Raw genomic sequence first — 20,796 nt, forward strand, 5'->3', positions numbered from 1 at the left:
AATTCATGCTCTTCAACCAATCGCTGCCCGTACCCGCCCGCCCGACTAGCATCACTACTCTGGACGGTTCTGACTTAGAATATGTGGACAACTACAAATACCTAGGTGTCTGGCTAGACTATAAACTCTCTTTCCAGACTCATGTTAAGCATCTCCAATCCAAAATTAAATCTAGAATTGGCTTCCTATTTCGCAACAAAGCCTCCTTCACTCACGCTACCAAACATACCCTCGTAAAACTGACTATCCTACTGATCCTCGACTTCGGCGATGTCATTTACAAAATAGCCTTCAACACTCTACTCAGCAAAATGGATGCAGTCTATCACAGTGCCATCCGTTTTGTCACCAAACCCCATATACCACCCACCACTGCGACCTGTATGCTCTCGTTGGCTGGCCCTCGCATCATATTCGTCGCCAGACCCACTGGCTCCAGGTCATCTATAAGTCTATGCTAGGTAAATCTCTGCCTTATCTCAGCTCACTGGTCACCATAACAACACCCACCCCGTAGCAGGCGCTCCAGCAGGTATACCTCACTGGTCATCCCCATAGCCAACACCTCCTTTGGCCGCCTTTCCTTCTAGTTCTCTGCTGCCAATGACTGGAACGAATTGCAAAAATCGCTGAAGTTTGAGACTTATATGTCCCTCACTAACTTTAAGCATCAGCTATCCGAGCAGCTTACCGATCGCTGCAGCTGTACACAGCCCATCTGTAAATAGCCCATCCAACTACCTACCTCATCCCCATATTGTTTTTATTTACTTTTTTTGCACACCAGTATTTCTACTTGCACATCATCATCTGCACATCTATCACTCCAGTGTTAATTTGCTAAATTGTAATTACTTCGCTACTATTGGCCTATGTATTGCCTTACCTCCTTACTCCATTTGCAGACACTGTATATAGATTTTTATATTGTGTTATTGACTGTACTTTTGTTTATCCACTGTGTAACTCTGTGTTGTTGTTTTTTGTCGCACTGCTTTGCTTTATCTTGGCCAGGTCGCAGTTGTAAATGAGAACTTGTTCTCAACTGGCCTACCTGGTTAAATAAAGGTGAAATAATTGTTTTAAATAAATAAATAACCCCTCACATACTCATAAGTACAGCCCCACTGACAGCTAGAGCAAAACATAATGGTCTAGAGGGGATGAAGATGTTAAAATATGTAGCCTTTCCCTATGTGCAGGTGAAGGATTGAAGGGATACGGAGAATGAGAAACTATGGATTGGCAAAGCGAGCGAGATAATTTATAATTGTACTAGGGCGGACCCTGTGAAAAAACTACAAATGGACACATTATGAATGACGTTATCAAGAAAGGACGGACCCAGGTAGCTGAAGTTCTTTCTATTTTATTTTGTGATGGAGGGAATAAATCAAACAAAAGCACAATGATGAAACTGAATGAATTGTATAGTTATTCACAGTAGCTGTCATCCGCAACGGTGGATACTGTGTAAAGAGGGACATTGAATTGCGAGTGAATTAGAATATTGCATCATCCCCTTTTAGGACCCTTTTCTTTTTATTCATTCATCAAAGAAGAACGAAATAATACATTTCTATCGTAAAATTCAAAAGGACATGATAAAACAGCTGATTTTTGATAACTGCAAAGTTTTACTAGTGATAATACAATAGAAAACTCTTAGTGCGTAGAATTCGGTGTATTAAATCATTCAAGCAATCTCCGCAGCATACTGAAACTCCCTTTCAAGATGGCGGGTGACGAGTCTGGAATAACGCTGGGTCAGCCTCATCTTTCCAAACAAGATTTAAATTCTCTGGTGAGTGTTTATCGTTTCAACAGTGATGATAAGGATAGTGATGGTTTGTTTCCCTAAAAGTCATCGGAAAAAATATGAATAATTATGTTGTTTCGGGCACCGGGAAAGCGGCTGTTCTACCGGCACATGCTAACAGTAACTACCTAACGTTAGCTTGGTTGTCAGCGTGGGGCTTGTCCATATTCAGCCCCGCCTAATGAGTAAATGTAGTTTCCTCTTTCAAATACAGGAACATTAGCTTTCTAGACCTACAGGTCTATTTGTCGTTGTTTATGTGCATGTGTCTGTGGAATTATAACAGCTGTTTAGTACATCATCTTCCCTGACTGCACAGGAAATGTCGCAGCAGCACGTCTGAACCATTCATTTGTATGAACGACCTATAATCAACACTTAAACATTTGTTTTAATGATACGCTGTAATTCAACTATGTTTAGCTGTAAAATTAGTAGATATTATTGCTGTGGATGTTACTATTTATTGTACCATCTGCACCTGATGGTCACGTCAACAGAGTACGTAGGCTAAACTCGCAGCCTTTGCCTGGTCCCGTTTACTAATCAGAATAGATGGCCCTTTCCAGGTTATAATACAGACGGTCCTCTGTCTGCTTCACAATGTCATAGCTCATAATACTCACAAAATGAATCATCCATTCCTTATTTCTCATGGCTACATCTCTCATTGTTATTTAGCCCACTCCAGATTAAGTACCATGCCTTAATTAACTCATTGACGTGTGTTTTCTCAACAGGATGTGTCCATCCTGACCCCTCTCTCCCAAGAGATCATCAGCAGACAGGCCACCATCAACATTGGTGAGTGAACCAGTCCCCTGTAGCAGCTAGTGTTGTCATGATACCAGAATTTCCTTGGCAAAAAAAGAAAACACAAAGCAGACTCCTCTATGGTCATTTAAATCAAATCAAATGTTATTTGTCACATGTGCTGAATGCAACAGGTCTAGTAGACCTTACCATGAAATTCTTACTTACAAGCCCTTAACCAACAATGCAGTTTTAAGAAAATAGAGTTAAGAAAATATTTACATAATAAACTAGTGTAAATAAAAATAAAAAAAAACAACACAACACAATAAAATAAAAATCACGAGGCTACTGGTACCAAGTCAATGTGCGGGGCTACAAGTTAGAGGTAATTTGTCCATGTAGGTAGGGGTAAAGTGACTATGCATAGATAATAAACAGCAAGTAGCAGCAGTGTAAAAACAGGGGGGGGGGGGTCAATGCAAATACTCCGGGTGGCTATTTGATTAATTGTTCAGCAGTCTTATGGCTGGGGGGGTAGAAGCTGTTAAGGAGCCTTTTGGTCCTAGACTTGGTGCTCTGGCACTGCTTGCCGTGCGGTAGCAGAGAGAACAGTCTATGACTTGGGTGACTTTTTGACAGTTTCTTGGGCCTTCCTCTGACACCGCCTAGTATAGAGGTCCTGGATGGTCGGAAGCTTGGTCCCAGTGATGTACTGGGCCATACGCACTGGTCGGATGCCAAGCAGTTGCCATACCAGGTGGTGATGCAACCGGTCAGGATGCTCTCGATGGCTTAGCTGTAGAACTTTTTGAGGATCTGGGGGACTCATGCCAAATATTTTCAGTCTCCTGAGGGGAAATAGGCATTGTCATGATACTTTTGTCAAATATTGTGTGCTATAGCTTGGAAAATAAATATGTGACAACAAGGCTGTTTTTACCAACTTTAGGATTGTTTTCCTCAAGAAATTAAGTCTGCTTCATGTTTAGTTTTTTTCTTTGCTTCCTTACTTTCTAGTATTGCGATACTGGTATGGTGACAACACTAATAGCAGCAGTGGTGTTTTATTTTTTTCACCTTTTATTTAATCAGGTAGGTCAGCTGAGAACAAGTTCTCATTTACAACTGCGACCTAGCCAAGATAAAGCAAAGCAGTGCGACACAAACAGTTACACTGGAGTAATAGATGTGCAAGTAGAGATACTGGGGTGCAAAGGAGCAAAAAATATAAATAACAGTATGGGGATGAGGTAGTTGGGTGGGCTATTTACAGATGGGCTATGTACAGGTGCAATGATCAGTAAGCTGCTCTGACAGCTGATGCTTAAAGTTAGTGAGGGAGATATGTCTCCAGCTTCAGTGATTTTTATTTATTTATTTTTTTTTTTTTTGCAATTCGTTCCAGTCATTGGCAGCAGAGAACTGGAAGGAAAGGCGGCCAAAAGAGAAGTTGGCTTTGGGCATGACCAGTGAAATATACCTGCTGGAGTGCGTGCTACGGGTGGGTGCTGCTATGGTGACCAGTGAGCTGAGATAAGGCAGGGCTTTACCTAGGAAGACTTAGATGACCTGGAGCTAGTGGGTTTGGCGACGAATATGAAGTGAGGGGCTTCGGTAACAAAACGGATGGCTCTGTGATAGACTACATCCAATTTGCTGAGTAGAGTGTTGGAGGCATCGCCGAAGTCGAGGATCGGTAGGATAGTCAGTTTTACGAGGGTATGTTTGGCAGCATGAGTGAAGGATGCTTTGTTGCGAAATAGGAAGCTGATACTAGATTTAATTTTGGATTGGAGATGCTTAATGTGAGTCAGGAAAGAGAGTTTACAGTCTAACCAGACACCTAGATATTTGTACAGTGAGGGGAAAAAAGTTTTTGATCCCCTGCTGATTTTGTATGTTTCCCCACTGACGAAGAAATGATCAGTCTATAATTTTAATGGTAGGTTTATTTGAACAGTGAGAGACAGGAATAACAACAAAAAAATCCAGAAAAACGCATGTCAAAAATGTTATAAATTGATTTGCATTTTAATGAGGGAAATAAGTATTTGACCCCCTCTCAATCAGAAAGATTTCTGACCCATTCTAAGTCCGAACCATCCAGAGTAGTGATGCTAGTCGGGCGGGCGGGTGCAGGCAGCGATTGGTTGAAGAGCATGCATTTAGTTTTACTTGCAGTTGGAGGCCATGGAAGGAGTGTTGTATGGCATTGAAGCTCGTCTGGAGGTTTGTTAACACAGTGTCCAAAGAAGGGCCAGAAGTATACAGAATGGTGTCGCCTGTGTAGAGGTGGATCAGAGAATCACCAGCAGCAAGAGCAACATCATTGATGTATACAGAGAAAAGAGTCGGCCCGAGAATTGAACCCTGTGGCACCCCCATAGAGACTACCAGAGGCCCGGACAACAGGCCCTCCGATTTGACACACTGAACTCTGTCTGAGAAGTAGTTGGTGAACCAGGCGAGGCAGTCATTTGAGAAACCAAGGCTGTCGAGTCTGCTGATAAGAATGCGGTGATTGACAGAGTCGAAAGCCTTGGCTAGGTCGATGAATACGGCTGCACAATATCGTCTTTTATTGATGGCGGTTATGATATCGTTTAGGACCTTGAGCGTGGCTGAGGTGCACCCATGACCAGCTCTGAAACCAGATTGCATAGCGGAGAAGGCATGGCGGGATTCGAAATGGTCTGTGATCTGTTTGTCAACTTGGCTTTCGAAGACTTTAGAGAGGCAGGATAGGATAGATATAGGTCTGTAACAGTTTGGGTCTAGAGTCTCCCCCTTTTAAGAGGGGGATGACCGCGGCAGCTTTCCAATCTTTAGGGATCTCAGACGATACGAAAGAGAGGTTGAGCAGGTTAGTAATAGGGGTTGCAACAATTGCGGCGGATCATTTCAGATTTTGCAGCTCTTTCAGAACATCAGCTATCTGGATTTGGGTGAAGAAGAAGTGGGGAGGCTTGGGCAAGTTGCTGTGGGGGGTGCAGAGCTGTTGGCCGGGGTAGGGGTAGCCAGGTGGAAAACATGGCCAGCTGTAGAAAAATACTTATTGAAATGATCGTAGATTTATTGGTGGTGACAGTGTTTCCTAGCCTCAGTGCAGTGGGCAGCTGGGAGGAGGTGCTCTTATTCTCAATGGACTTTACAGTGTCCCAGAACCTTTTGGAGTTTGTGCTACAGGATGCACATTTCTGTTAGGAAAGCAAACGCTAGCTTTTTCAAACTGCCTGTTTTATATTGGTTCCTAACTTCCCTGAAAAGTTGCCTATCGCGGGGGCTATTCGATGCTAATGCCTTACGCCGCAGGATTTTTTTATCTAACAGGTGACTTGTCTAACATGAGATCTGGGGACCTCAGCCATATATAGTCTGCCCCTTACCTGACCTCACAATTTTAGCCTGTGATTAAATGTGCAAATTTGACATAAGGGTTCAAAGGCTAATTATTGACAATGTTATGCTGTGAGTGTTGACCCCTAACACCCTTCTCTCCTGCCTGAGCACCTCCAGTAACACCCTCTGTTCTCTCCTGCCTGAGCACCTCCAGTAACACCCTCTGTTCTCTCCTGCCTGAGCACCTCCAGTAACACCCTCTGTTCTCTCCTGCCTGAGCACCTCCAGTAACACCCTCTGTTCTCTCCTGCCTGAGCACCTCCAGTAACACCCTCTGTTCTCTCCTGCCTGAGCACCTCCAGTAACACCCTCTGTTCTCTCCTGCCCTGTAGGCACCATTGGTCATGTGGCCCACGGAAAGTCAACCGTGGTCAAGGCCATCTCAGGGGTTCACACTGTCCGCTTCAAGAACGAGCTGGAGAGGAACATCACCATCAAGCTAGGTTACGCTAACGCCAAGGTAGGCTAACGACGCACTGTTTAGGTCCAATACATGAAGGTGGAGTACCCATAACGTAGGAGCACCCGTAACTGTTAGCAACACACGAGGGGGCGTGACATTGGTAGGAGTGAATGGAAATGGTACAGTACCAAAAGCATAGATGACGTGGTTCCCCTTTACTGCTCTAGGTGTATAAGCTGGACGACCCCAGCTGTCCCAGGCCAGAGTGCTACAGGTCGTGTGGCTCCAGTACTCCTGACGAGTTCCCTACAGACATCCCTGGAACCAAGGGCAACTTCAAACTGGTCAGACACGTGTCCTTCGTGGACTGTCCCGGTCACGATATTCTGATGGCCACCATGCTGAACGGAGCAGCTGTCATGGACGCTGCCCTCCTGCTCATTGGTAAGACACACTTCTGCTGATCAATACTGTATAATAATCCTACTCCTGACAATACTGATTGAACAATAATCACACTCCCCTATCACCTGATCAGCTCTTGGTAACTTAACCCACCTCCCTCTCTTCCAGCGGGTAACGAGTCATGTCCCCAGCCCCAGACCTCTGAGCACCTGGCTGCCATAGAGATCATGAAGCTCAAACACATCCTGATCCTCCAGAACAAGATCGATCTGGTCAAGGAGAGCCAGGCCAAGGAGCAGTACGAACAGATCCTAGCCTTCGTACAGGGTCAGTGGCTGGAATAGCTCGCTCTTGTAAAGCTTTGTTTGTGTTTGTCCGAGGGAAGTATGTCTGTTTGTGTTTAACCCCTCTGCCTTCTTAAAAGTGTGTAACCTCCTTCCTGTTGTGTGTGTTTGTCTGAGGGAAGTGTGTGTAACCTCTCTCCTCGTGTGTGCGTCTGTGTGTAACCTCCTTCCTGTTGTGTGTGTTTGTCTGAGGGAAGTGTGTGTAACCTCTCTCCTGGGGTATGTAGGTACAGTGGCAGAGGGAGCACCAATCATTCCTATCTCAGCACAGTTGAAGTACAACATAGAGGTGGTGTGTGAATACATTGTCAAGAAGATCCCTGTCCCCATCAGAGACTTCACCTCAGAACCCAGACTCATCGGTAAGAACAGACACGCGTGCTGTCTCTGTTATGCTTACAATAATGTGTTGTCTGTTTTGTTGATGTGGCGTGCGTTTACGTGTTTCAGTGATCCGGTCATTTGACGTCAACAAGCCGGGTTGTGAGGTAGATGACCTGAAAGGAGGCGTGGCTGGAGGCAGTATACTAAAAGGCGTGCTTAAGGTAGGACACCTGCTTCTTCCCTTTGCCTCAAAGCATCATGGGCAAGTGGTTCAATGGTGCAAAGTTCTTATGAAGCTCTCTGCTTTTCATTAACCTCTTCCATTCTTTCATCCTCTTTTCTCTCTCCTGTCTCTTCCTCTTCGTTCTCTCTCCCTCCGTACTTCCCTCCCTCTTTTATATCTGTCTCTCCAGGTGGGACAGGAGTTGGAGGTGCGTCCAGGCATTGTGTCTAAGGACCATGAGGGGAAGCTGATGTGTAAACCCATCTTTTCCAAGATCGTCTCTCTGTTCGCTGAACACAACGACCTGCAGTATGCGGCACCCGGAGGACTCATTGGTATGAACCTGTGTGTGTTGTGACGGTATGGTGGGTCAGGTGTGTGTTTCTAATATGAGTATAACCACTCAGGTGTGTGTTCTCTGTCCTATCCAGGTGTTGGCACTAAGATTGACCCGACCCTGTGCAGAGCTGACCGTATGGTTGGTCAGGTGCTGGGAGCGGTCGGAGCGCTACCAGAGATCTTCACAGAGCTGGAAATCTCCTACTTCCTGTTGAGGAGGCTTCTGGGAGTCCGCACTGAAGGAGACAAGAAGGCTGCCAAGGTCAGCACTGCACCCTGGGCTTGGTGATTTATAATATATATATATATTTTTTTATATATACAGATTTTTGTATTAAATTTAGAGTAGGAAGCATCTTTAGATTACTGAGACGCAGTGGGAGGCGGCAGGCAGTGAGTCTTTTTGTTTTTACTCAAGCGGTCTTTTTTTCTGTCTTTGTTTGTTTCTCCCCTCAGGTCCAGAAGCTGTCTAAGAACGAGGTGTTGATGGTGAACATCGGCAGTCTGTCTACGGGCGGCAGAGTGAGTGCAGTGAAGGCTGATTTGGCCAAGATCGTCCTGACCAACCCAGTCTGCACCGAGGTCGGAGAGAAGATTGCGCTCAGTCGTCGTGTGGAGAAACATTGGCGGTAAGATAGGAAGAGGGGTTCGATTTCACTGGATTTTGTGTTTTTCGGCTGTTTATCCTTACTATCGTGTCTCATTGGTTCTCTTCCCTCTCTGCAGTCTGATTGGCTGGGGCCAGATCAGGAGGGGGGTGACCATCACCCCCACGGTGGACGACGACTGAGGAACCAGACAGGAAGTGTGTCTTCATGGCAACACCCTCTCAACCAGACGACATGCCCAACATACTCTTTTTCATACACCAACACCTGTTCAAGTTGAAAAAGAGGAATACCTGCCCCAGGAGAGGGAAGGGAGGAGGCTGCATCGCAATGGTCTAAACTGGCTTCATCACTTTGTCTTCTTTCATCTGCACTTATAAAGACCTGGGACAGGGGAAAGCAGATTACTTGTATTAGAAATCTACTGCTTACCTGTCTTGTTTTCAGATCAGTGCAGACGAAGGAGAATAGACGAGGAGAGGAAGCCACAGTAGAGTATTGAGATACGTCCAGGGAGGGGTAAGGGAAGGTAGCTGGTCAGGGGTTTTAAGATGAGTCTCCCAAAGCAGGACTGTGACTGATTGAACAGGGGGCAACACTTACAATGCTACAGATAGAAATGTAATGGATAGAGCTGAGATCACACGAGTCCCTATTCATTCCCCCTGATGGAAAATCCTGTCTTGTTATATTTCTATCTGGCTGTACAGTAAGCGTTGCTCCCTCCTGAATAAGCCCTGCCACAGACGGGAGAGGAACAGAGGGTTGATAGTGCTGTGTGTGTTCTGCTGTCAACTGCTTTCAGTGGAATCTAATAAAATGCACATTTGGAACAAAAGCCTGTGTGTGTTTTTAATATGCTATAGAATGTGATTGGCCCCATTTATTATTCAATGTTCTATTTAGGTATGTTTCTGTCCAATCGAAGCAGTCTTGTGGAAAGAATAAAAAGAGGGTGGGGAAATGGCTTCCATCTTTGAAGATCCTGTCCTATTGTGGATTAGTCACAGCTTCTGTAAAGCCTAAATACAGCTACAGTATAAGCGCACGCTAATGATTTACCTGTAAACTCCACCGCTAACTCAACTTGGGGTGAAATTCAGCTCAGTCTGACCCAATGGAGTGCTTGGATTTTTACAGTAAAGAGATTTCAATAGTACCTGAAAAAGGGCGTGCTGGATGATTTTTGTCCCCTCACAACAGTACAGCTAGAGAATGTGGGGAGGCCTATGGACTGGAGGGGGCTGTGTATACGATGGGGGAGGCCTATGGACTGGAGGGGGCTGTGGATATGATGGGGAGGTCTATGGACTGGAGGGGGCTGTGGATATGATGGGGAGGCCTATGGACTGGAGGGGGCTGTGGATACGATGGGGAGGCCTATGGACTGGAGGGGGCTGTGGATACGATGGGGAGGCCTATGGACTGGAGGGGGCTGTGGATACGATGGGGAGGCATATGGACTGGAGGGGGCTGTGGATACGATGGGGAGGTCTATGGACTGGAGGGGGCTGTGGATACGATGGGGAGGCCTATGGACTGGAGGGGGCTGTGGATACGATGGGGCGGTCTATGGACTGGAGGGGGCTGTGGATACGATGGGGAGGCCTATGGACTGGAGGGGGCTGTGGATACGATGGGGAGGCCTATGGACTGGAGGGGGCTGTGGATACGATGGGGAGGCCTATGGACTGGAGGGGGCTGTGGATACGATGGGGCGGTCTATGGACTGGAGGGGGCTGTGGATACGATGGGGAGGCCTATGGACTGGAGGGGGCTGTGGATACGATGGGGAGGTCTATGGACTGGAGGGGGCTGTGGATACGATGGGGAGGTCTATGGACTGGAGGGGGCTGTGGATACGATGGGGAGGCCTATGGACTGGAGGGGGCTGTGGATACGATGGGGAGGCCTATGGACTGGAGGGGGCTGTGGATACGATGGAGGGGGCCTATGGACTGGAGGGGGCTGTGGATACGATGGGGAGGCCTATGGACTGGAGGGGGCTGTGGATACGATGGGGAGGCCTATGGACTGGAGGGGGCTGTGGATACGATGGGGAGGCCTATGGACTGGAGGGGGCTGTGGATATGATGGGGAGGCGTATGGACTGGAGGGGGCTGTGAGGATCTCACTAGAGATCCTGAGGAATATGAAGTTCAACAGTCTTGCTGAAAGACTACAAATCGAAAGATAAACAAGTAATGACTCACATTGTTAGTAATTCCATGTATTTCTACTCATTGTTAACATTGTGATACACAGGTGTGACAAAGTGAAATGTTGGGGTTCATATTACCAATATTAAAACTGAAACCTTTCATTTCAGCAATTACAGAGGAGGTGGTAACGAGTGAGAAGATAGGCAAACCTCAACCTCAGGAGGAAACTGCTCCTGCACCTCTTCCACCAGAGGAGGAAAAAGCCTCCCAAACTGACTCTCCCAAAGGAGGAGCGCTCCTGTCCTGTGTGCCATGACATCTCCAGGGATCCTGTCATCCTGCCGTGTGGTCAAAGCCTCCTGTCTGCAGGAACATTGGCGAGAGAAGGAAGGAAAGGATGTCCTGTTAGTAGGAGAAGAGATCCAATAAGTTCAACAAGCGATCCAAAAAAGTCCTACAGGATCGGAGTAGCTCTGCACTCTGCACAGTGAGAAACTCAAACTCTTCTGACTGGAGAATTTTAAAAAACAAGTTCAGACCCATAGAAGAAGCTTCCCAGGGCCATAAGTTACAATTGGTTAAAGATGTTAAATTTGACACTGAAGTTGTTCATATAGATTAACAAAAATACAGTGGTGTAAAGTACTTAAGTAAAAATACTTTAAAGTACAACTTAAGTAATTTTTGGGGGTATCTGTACTTTACTATTTATACTTTGGACAACTTTTACTTTTACTTCACTAGATTCCTAAAGAAAATAATGTACTTTTTACTCCATACATTTTCCCTGACACCCAAAAGTACTAGTTACATTTTGAGTACTTAGCAGGACAGGAAAATGGTCATTCCTTGTCATCCCTACTGCCTTTGATCTTGCGGACTCACTAAACACAAATGCTTAGTTTGTAAATTATGTAGTGTTCCCCTGGCTATCTGTAAGTATAAAAATCAAAAACAAGAAAATAGTGCTGTCTGATTTGCTGAATATAAAGAATTTGAAATGATTTATACTTTTACTTTTGATACTTAAGTATATTTTAGCAATTAAATGTACTTTTGATACTTAAGTATATTGAAAACAAAATACTTTTAGACTTTTACTCAAGTAATATTTTACTGGGTGACTTTCACTTTTACTTGAGTCATTTTCTATTAAGGTATCTTTACTTTTACGACAAGTATGACAATTGGGTACTTTTTCCACCACTGCAAAAATATGTCATTGTTATCCCTCCACGCTCCTTTCTCTCTTTCTCCGATAACAACCTCTCATTCCAGGAGGAATTCCAGACTTCCCTGAAGCCCTTACAGGAGAAGCTGTAGGATTTAAATATTATTCAACAAACCTGTGATCAAACAGCAGGAACACATCAATGTGAGGAGAGAATTCTGTGATCTCTACATACTGTAGATGCCTGGGATTACGTGATAATAACTACCATTCCTCTCACTGTCTCCAGAGCACAGGCCCAGCAAACAAAGAGACAGATTAGGGAGGAGTTTGAAAATCTTCACCAGTTTCTACGAGATGAAGAGGAGGCCAGGATAAAAAAAATTGAAATCAGGAAGCCAGTGTAGAGAGGCTAGCACTGAAGTTATATGTTCTAATTTTGGGGTTCTAGTCATGATTCCAGCAACTGTATTTAGCACTAGCTGAAATGTATTTAGTGCTTTATCCAGGTAGATGGAGAGTAGAGCATTGCAGTAGTCTAATCTCGAAGTGACAAAAGCATAGATTAGTTTTTCTGCATCATTTTTAGACAAAAAGGTTCAGATTTTTTTGCAATGTTACGACAATGGAAAAAAGCTGCTCTTAAAATATTTTTTACATATTAGTCAAAAGAGAGATCAGGCTCCAGAGTAACACCGAGGTCCTTCACAGTTTTATTTGAGACGACTGTAAAACCATTGAGATACATTTTCAGATCAAACAACAGATCTCTTTGTTTTTTGGGACCTAGAACTAGCATCTCTGTTTTGTCTGAGTTTAAAAGTACAACATTTTCCGCCATCCACTTCCTTATGTCTGAAACACAGCCTTTCAGGGTAGGCAATTTTGGGACTTCACCATGTTTAATCTAAATGTACAGCTGTGTGTCATCTGCATAACCATCACTAAGACGTAGCATATATACTGAAAACAAAAGTGGTCCTAAAACGGAACCTTGAGGAACACCAAAACTTACCATTGACTTTTCAGAGGACAAACCATCCACAGAGGCGAACTGATATCTTTCCGACAGATAAGATCTAAACCAGGCAAGAACTTGTCCGCATAGACCAATTCGGGTTTCCAACCTCTCCAAAAGAATGTGGTGATCGATGGTGTCAAAAACAGGTCTAGGAGCACAAGGAGAGACGCAGAGCCTTGGTCTGATGCCATTAAAAGGTACTTTACCACCTTCATCAGTGTGGTCTCAGTACTATGATGGGGTCTAAAGCCAGACTGGAGCGTTTCGTATACAGTATTATTGTGTCTTCAGGAAGGCAGTGAGTTGCTGAGCAACAGCTTTTTCCCAAACATTATCTGACACTGATAATTACACACATTTCACTGAGAGAGTATTTCCATTTATTGGTAATGGTTGTAGTCTCCATCCTCTGAGGATCTTACCAATGAAGGCCTCTGTGCAAGTCCAGCAGTTTATTGTCTCTGGAACTACATTAAAATGATATATCAATTCCCCTTGTCACAAGTATAGATTCTGGCCTTTTAATGCAGAGATAGATTTTTGAATGTACCTTTATTGTACATTAGGCCTAACATATTTCCAGTAAAAAAAAATCTAAATATTTACATAAAGTAAATATGTGGCCTTTATGTACAAATGTAGGCTACATAAATTCCTCATAGGTTTCCTTTGAGTAGTCTAATAGCCTAGTCTTTGAGTAATAAGTAATATAATAATAATAAAGTTGTAATATGAATGTTAATAAAATATGAATTGATCAATCCAAACATCTCAGCCTTATTCAACCCTCTCTGTTTGACCTTTTGACCTAGATAAGAGAATACATTTTAGTATTGCCTTTATTATGTTGCCAGCTGTCCTATTTAATAAAGTAGTTCCATAGTACACTTCCAGGATGGATGGCACACCTGAGCGAATATCCGAAGAAGTCGCACCTAGATGGTGAGAGCAAGCCGATCCTAGATCTGAACAGGACAGCCTCTATGCTACTTAAACCTGAGATAGGCTTCACGTGCCACAGAAGCTGCTCCGCGGTTAGGTGAGTACATGGATAAACTGGGTTAAAAAAAGTAGGTTATGCAATGTAAACTTTAAATGCCGAAGAATGTTCTGTTTGTCACGATAAAAGAGACAAGACGCCCGCAACGTGTGTTTCTTTGGGGAAGCGCCACTGCGTTTTTAAGATTTCACTGTTAAATTCGGCACACAGATTGATAAAAAATTCTTGCTCCTCTTCTAGTCAGAAAGCGTATTTGATAATGGTATCTGTGTGTATGATCTGTGCTGGTCTGTGTACCCGTCTTACTATAGGCAGCTGCTGAGCTGCACTAAAGGATCCTCAGGTATGGTGTTTTTGCTCTACTGATCCAGGGTCAGATATTGATCTCCTAGCCTACTGATGATGTCCTACTGATCCAGGGTCAGATATTGATCTCCTAGCCTACTGATGATGTCCTACTGATCCAGGGTCAGATATTGATCTCCTAGCCTACTGATGATGTCCTACTGATCCAGGGTCAGATATTGATCTCCTAGCCTACTGATGATGTCCTACTGATGGTTAAGTTATAATAAGATTTTTGAATGAGATTAGAACATCTGAATGATCCGTGGTTACAGCCATACATCATTCCTGGACTCAATTGCTCACTTGACTGAATAGTATGTGTGCTAGAGCTGGGCTGGAACAAAATCCTGCACACCCTGTCGCTCTCCAGAGCTGGGTGGGGGGAGGAGAGTAAGGGACAGGGGTCAGTTTGATTTTAAACATAGCCCTAATCTTAACCCTAACCCTGGACACACTGCAAACCTAATGCCTAAACCGAAGCTTAAATTAAGACCAAAAAGCATATTTTTGTAGCCAATTTTGATTTTGTGGCTGTGGAATCGGACTTTGTGGATATAGAAGCTAGTGGAAACCGTCAATGTGGGATTGATAAAATGCCTGCTCATGTCTGGTTGTGATTGGCCAGATGTCCAGAGGGGGCGGGCTGGTTCACCATCATGATCCAGATCCGCAGGAAACGCACAACCTCAGACAGGAAGTCAATGTCCGTCCGCTTCCTGTCCCGCCAAGCATAGTGCAGAGGGACTCCCGAAGACACAGAGAGACGGAGGAGAGGAAACGGGTGAGAAGAGAACAGGATGAGAGAATAAGAGCAGCTGAGAAGAGTGTGAGAACCTTGATAAGCAGAATGAGTACTTAGTGCCTATAGTCAGAACCATTTCACTGGAGCTGTAGTGTGTCTTAGGATGACTTAATGTGTGATACATTTCTTTATATATTTTTGTTTTTTTAACATTTATTTTGACAGGGAGATGATGCTGAGAACAAGGTCATTTTTCGAGATGAGCCCTGTTTAGCACAAAATGTTTTGCATGTTGCAAGTCAGCAATCAAGTTTTCAAGATATTTCAAAATACAAAAATACAGCCGGTATGATGCCTTTTGCATCATACCGGCTGTATTTCTGTATTTTTAAAGTTATATATCTTGAAAACTTGAATGCTGACATAATGGTCCGTCACATTTAAGGGCTTTGCTATTGAGATTGTATTTTTAGATCAGGCACACAATAATCTTGTGATATTAAGCACCTTCACAATACCTTCTGCACATGATCCCCCTGGAAATGACTTAAAGTAAGAACATTCCATCCGTCAAACTACTAACAGTGGGAGTCTACTGATCTGACCTGTTGGTTTTGACTTCACTCCGACATGCTGATGATTGTTTGAATACATGATGTGCCGGTACTTGAATAACAAGGCTCCTTTATGTGTGTCTGTAATAAGACTGCAGGCTGAAAGTAGAGAAAAACACCAACATGCTCCTCTCATTTATTTCTCTTGCTGGCAGGTACATTTTTCTCCTTCACTGCAAGTTTCTTCTCCCTCTCTCCTCCAGTCCCTCACTCTTCTGTTCTCCTCAAGTTCTCTGAACATTCCAAAGCCCCTCCGCACCTTTAGCCCCCGCCACCACGCCCGGATCTGACCACAGAGAAACAGAATGTACAGTATGTATGTGTGTGACGAACTTGGTTCAAACTTTGATGTCCTGTGCGCCACAACATTGTGTTGGTTATAGTTAGTTCGCTACAGCCTGACCTTCAGGTCTAGGGCAGTGGTTCCCAAACTGTGGGGGGCGCGAGGTTCGGCAGGGGATGTGTGGGGGGTCCCCCCCCTCAATTTGTTTTTTAGAATTGCAGGAAATAAGCTTTAAACCTGCAAAATTCTCTCCACCAATAAGAGGGGTGTGAACAGTTTGTCATGAACAGTGATTGTGCCCATAGAAATAGACATGGCGCGTGCGCGCAGGGGGGGCGCGTGATGTTCCCCATTGCTGGAAGGGTGGCCCTGAGTGAAACAGTTTGGGAACCTCTGGTCTAGGGCAAGGGTACTACTCATCATATGAGGGGAGTGACAAAACTCCATTATTTGCATGCACGTGTAAGACGTGTAAGTGTGTTTGTGTATTAGCTGTATGGCGTTGCGGAGCTCGCGGCCAGTCTCCTTTAGGTAGAGAATTACAGCCTTGAGGCCTAACTGACAGACGTGGTAGGGAGGGTGTACCAGAGGGTTGTCATTCAACTGTAGCACCACCAGGTGGCGCAGGAGAGGCAGAGATCTGGGCAGAGCAGATAGATGGTTATCCTGCATATACAACTCCCTTAAAGCTGGGGGAGAGGAGGCAGTTAGGTGTGTGTGAATATGTGTGCTTGAAAAATGATGTTTAATTTCTATTGGAATCCAGCCAGAGTGGGGATATCTAACATATTTTATTCACTCACAATCTGCATTCAGAATGACTGCCAGGGTTGGAATGATGAGTGAACGAGACCACCGAAACTGAAACAACCATATCAGCAACAGGTGCATTAGTTTAGAAACATTTAAGTTATTTGTCTTAGTGTAGCATAATATAAATTAATTGATAAATTAAACAATCAATGTACATGCAAAAACACAGATATTGAAAAAAACAATTCAAAAAAATCGAACTGTAATAAAGAATGCTGGGAAATATGATAATGCTGGGCCTGTTTTTACAGACCAGCTTGACCAGCTAGTCGGCCAGCCTAACCAGTTAGACCATGTTGGTTAGACCAGCATTGACCAGCATGGACCAGCTTGAAATCTGGGCTGACCTATGCAGTTTTTTTCAGCAGGGTAGCTGACTGAGGTCCAGTGGGTTGTGGCTGAAGTCTAGGGAGCGTAGCTGACTGAGGTCCAGTGGGTTGTGGCTGAAGTCTAGGGAGTGTAGCTGACTGAGGTCCAGTGGGTTGTGGCTGAGGACAAGGGAGCGTAGCTGACTGAGGTCCAGTGGGTTGTGGCTGAGGACAAGGGAGCGTAGCTGACTGAGATCCAGTGGGTTGTGGCTGAAGTCTAGGGAGCGTAGCTGACTGAGGTCCAGTGGGTTGTGGCTGAAGTCTAGGGAGCGTAGCTGACTGAGGTCCAGTGGGTTGTGGCTGAGGACAAGGGAGCGTAGCTGACTGAGGTCCAGTGGGTTGTGGCTGAAGTCTAGGGAGCGTAGCTGACTGAGATCCAGTGCGTTGTGGCTGAAGTCTAGGGAGCGTAGCTGACTGAGATCCAGTGGGTTGTGGCTGAAGTCTAGGGAGCGTAGCTGACTGAGGTCCAGTGGGTTGTGGCTGAAGTCTAGGGAGCGTAGCTGACTGAGATCCAGTGGGTTGTGGCTGAAGTCTAGGGAGCGAAGCTGACTGAGGTCCAGTGGGTTGTGGCTGAGGACAAGGGAGCGTAGCTGACTGAGGTCCAGTGGGTTGTGGCTGAAGTCTAGGGAGCGTAGCTGACTGAGATCCAGTGCGTTGTGGCTAAGCACAAGGGAGCGTAGCTGCGCTGTAGTAGGCATCCCAGTTCCTGGCACACTGTTAAAGTGGAGAAGAGGCTGGCGTGGTGGGAGATGTCAGGCGGGATGTGTTGGAGCTGGTTCCTGTCCAAGAGGACCAGGTGGGCAGGGCGACAGCCTGGCTGAGGCTGAGGACACCGTCGTCTTCGATGTGATTGGACACCAGGTCCAGAATGTCCAAGGTTCCATTGTTCTTCAGAACCTCAGCGAGACACCACACCCCACCACGAGTCACACGGTTACTGAGCAGAGGAGAGACATAGAGGAGGAGTGTATGGTGTGAGTAACTGAGTGCATTTATGGGGGGGGGGGGTGCTTACCAACCTAGGTCCAGGTATTTGAGGGTGTAGTTGGTTCTCAGGGCTTCAGTGAGTCTTTCCTCTCCAGTCTGTCAGGCCCATCTTCCCCAGGTGCATCTCCCTCAGACACTGATTAACCACCAACATGCCTGACATCTGGCCTGCTGCCTCCTCCTAGGACAGACAGATGAAACCCTGTTGTGGAAAATTCAATCTAAAGATTAGGCAGAGACTAATTTAATTGTATAATAGTGATTCATTTTTAAAGGGAAAATGAACCCCCAAAATGTAATGGATAAGGAGGACAGGAGATCTTTTACCATTAAGGCTCGGCTAGAAAACAGACAGTCCCTCACTGAGATTTTTCAATAAGGTCTCTTATCTTATTAATTGTGGCCAGAGGGATGTCTGGGTTGAAGCCGAGCGAAACGGGTCAAAAAGTCAGGTCACTCTCATCCGGGTCACAACACCAAATGTTGTGGAAAATTTGATCTAAAGATTAGGCAGAGACTAATTTATCATCATAATAGTGAATCTTTAATAAATACGACCAGCTGCAAGCTGTAGATCCCTCTCTGATCGCAGTCAGGGAAGGAGCTCCAAGAGTAAATGGTTCCATGTCCCTTACATAGTGGGAGGTGATCATACTATCATATTGTTTACATAACAGATCTTTTATACAAGTAACAGTTCCAGAACACAATGGCCTTGTGTTAGGGTGCAGGCATACCAGGAGTCTATGGAAGGCATAACATCACAGTCCAACACAGAACATATCCCTTGAGAAGTTACAACAGCTCACCACAAATTCTGCCACAACACCCTGATCAGTGGTCATTCATTCATTCATTCATTCGTCATTCAGGGCAGAGTCCCACCTGTTTTGAGCACCACACTTTTAGATAAAAATAATAATAATAATAATATTGGGGTTGGCTGTTTTGCTTGTTATTTTGGCATTAACACATGTCACATATCAGTTTGCAAACAATGTAAAAAATAAATACAAATAAATGTCATGGAGTTAATAAAGACGCATACAAACATGGTCTCTTTTTTGTTTTCTTGAGTAAAGCAGCTCCAAAATGCAGGTGTTTCAGCCTAGCTCAGTGCTTTCTGTGGTGGTGGGGCAAGCCAGCAGAAAATACAGAGTGTTGCACCTGATTGGCTCATTTTTCTGTCATGACTGTCTTAGTTTTCTGTCCCTCATGGGACAGTACGTCATCCCCAATTCTGAAGGTAGAGCTCGAAAATTTTGCCCCTTGGGTTCTGCCATAGAGTTATATTAGAAGTGTCCATCCAAGAAGGCTCAAGGTCATTGGCCACAGATAGAATGACATAAAATCACGTTATATCAACAGTAGCTTTGATTGGACTGATCAACATCTTACTTTCAAAGTCTTAGCTAGCAGTGATCATCAGTTGTCAACAATCTACTGGGAAATCGTTTTTAATCCTTGTCATATGAAGAGAAATTACAGATAAAATGTATCGTTGCTCATCGCCATTGTGCATAAAGATTACACAACAAGTTGGAAATTGCAAATTTAACAATGAGTCGTTTGGAAGGAATAGGTGGCTAACTGCAAGCGTTGTAAAGAAACCACTAACATTAGCCTGCTACACAACTTCATTTTCAATAAATGTACAATTTCTAAAAACATGTTTTCATTTTGGGGCATTGTGTGTAGATAGGTGAGATTTTTGAATTTATTTAATCCATTTTGAATTCAGGCTGTAACACAACAAAATGTGGCATAAGTCAAGGGGTATGAATACTTTCTGATGGCACTTTAGCTACTCCAGTGTTTATAATTAATGTATAAATACATACAGTGAAACTCTTGGTGATGTATTCATCTCTGTCTGTCTGTCATTACACATCAGGTCCAGAGAGCGCAGACGCACATTCTCCTGACAGCACACAGGTTAATACACATCTAATAAGACGCACCCACCTGTGCTCTCATCAACCTCCAATATATGTGAACAGCACCTCGAGGTCAGCGAGGTGTGTCGCCCCCTCGTCTGTGATGCAGTTGTACCTCAAGTCCAGACCTGTCAATCAACAACACACCTGGAATAACAACACACGTGTGCATCTCAATATCTCGACTTCCTCTACCTGCACTGATCAGAGAGAGCGAGACAGGTGAAAACGTTCACCTATCCTATTCACTTACTTCTCAGAGCAGATGGAGGAGGTTCCCACTTGAGACTTGTGTTAGAATGCAGCCAATACAAGCTATGTGTTGTCTCAACAGTAAACATGACCTAGCTACCTGTAACTGAGTCGTTGTCTCAGAGGGGTTTGGACAGTTTGAGTGTGATGTTTCTACGGAATGCAGACAGACATGCTGGGTTTGGTCAAACTCCTGATGGAAAAGTGAACGCCAGTACAAGAAGTTGCTTTTGCGGCTAGAAAATTAACTGCATGATGCTGCGAACCTACCCTGTCTTCCCCTCCATCTCACGCAGGACTTCTAAAATGTATCTATTGGCTGGTAGTTGTTTTTCTTGGCAGACAGATTAGTAAACAAACGTCTGTAATATTACCCATAGTAGAGAGACGAGGCTAGCTGCGAATATTAAAAACACTAGGCCTAGGACGAGAATAAAATGTTTACGTTCCTATGGCAACGGGCGCTGGGAAAACGGAA

The 20,796-nt window shown here is 44.6% G+C and overlaps 2 protein-coding genes across 10 annotated transcripts; one reads left to right on the forward strand and one right to left on the reverse strand.

Annotated features, from left to right (window-relative positions):
* Window positions 1–1,698: 1,698 nt before the first annotated feature.
* Window positions 1,699–9,458, forward strand: LOC115195455 (eukaryotic translation initiation factor 2 subunit 3). Its single transcript, XM_029755305.1, has 11 exons — window positions 1,699–1,804; window positions 2,560–2,623; window positions 6,307–6,434; window positions 6,605–6,821; window positions 6,951–7,109; window positions 7,354–7,488; window positions 7,577–7,671; window positions 7,864–8,008; window positions 8,105–8,274; window positions 8,469–8,641; window positions 8,739–9,458. The coding sequence occupies exons 1-11, from the start codon at window positions 1,736–1,738 to the stop codon at window positions 8,800–8,802; spliced, it is 1,419 nt and encodes a 472-aa protein (XP_029611165.1). The 5' UTR covers window positions 1,699–1,735; the 3' UTR covers window positions 8,803–9,458.
* A 6,250-nt stretch (window positions 9,459–15,708) lies between these two features.
* Window positions 15,709–20,773, reverse strand: LOC115195457 (receptor-like protein 1). 9 transcript variants are annotated; one of them, XR_003878698.1, is made up of 5 exons: window positions 20,419–20,773; window positions 20,095–20,194; window positions 18,162–18,331; window positions 16,765–16,822; window positions 16,526–16,650 (listed from the first exon to the last, which is right to left on the reverse strand). XR_003878698.1 is itself a non-coding variant. In XM_029755313.1 (5 exons), exon 5 carries the CDS (start codon window positions 17,838–17,840, stop codon window positions 17,136–17,138), a length of 705 nt encoding a protein of 234 aa, XP_029611173.1. In that variant the 5' UTR covers window positions 17,841–18,079; window positions 18,162–18,331; window positions 20,095–20,194; window positions 20,419–20,471; window positions 20,589–20,773; the 3' UTR covers window positions 16,735–17,135. The 9 variants fall into 9 exon arrangements, 6 of the variants coding, with proteins under 6 accessions (XP_029611173.1, XP_029611170.1, XP_029611174.1 ...); XM_029755313.1 differs by lacking the exon at window positions 16,526–16,650 and having other exon boundaries at window positions 16,735–18,079; window positions 20,419–20,471; window positions 20,589–20,773; XM_029755310.1 differs by lacking the exon at window positions 16,526–16,650 and having other exon boundaries at window positions 16,735–18,079; window positions 20,095–20,213; window positions 20,320–20,471; window positions 20,589–20,773.
* Between the last annotated feature and the right edge of the window lie 23 nt (window positions 20,774–20,796).

Source organism: Salmo trutta, chromosome 6, assembly GCF_901001165.1.
Source record: "Salmo trutta chromosome 6, fSalTru1.1, whole genome shotgun sequence".
In the NCBI taxonomy this organism is placed as follows: domain Eukaryota; kingdom Metazoa; phylum Chordata; class Actinopteri; order Salmoniformes; family Salmonidae; genus Salmo; species Salmo trutta.

Excerpts from the sequence above, each read along its gene's own strand:
- LOC115195457 (XM_029755314.1), bottom strand. The coding sequence starts at position 17,840 with ATGCCTACTACAGCGCAGCTACGCTCCCTTGTGCTTAGCCACAACGCA.
- LOC115195455 (XM_029755305.1), top strand. The coding sequence starts at position 1,736 with ATGGCGGGTGACGAGTCTGGAATAACGCTGGGTCAGCCTCATCTTTCC. Across the intron at positions 7,672-7,863 it reads TACTAAAAGGCGTGCTTAAG|GTGGGACAGGAGTTGGAGGT; the intron begins GTAGGACACCTG and ends CTGTCTCTCCAG. Across the intron at positions 8,275-8,468 it reads GAGACAAGAAGGCTGCCAAG|GTCCAGAAGCTGTCTAAGAA; the intron begins GTCAGCACTGCA and ends TTCTCCCCTCAG.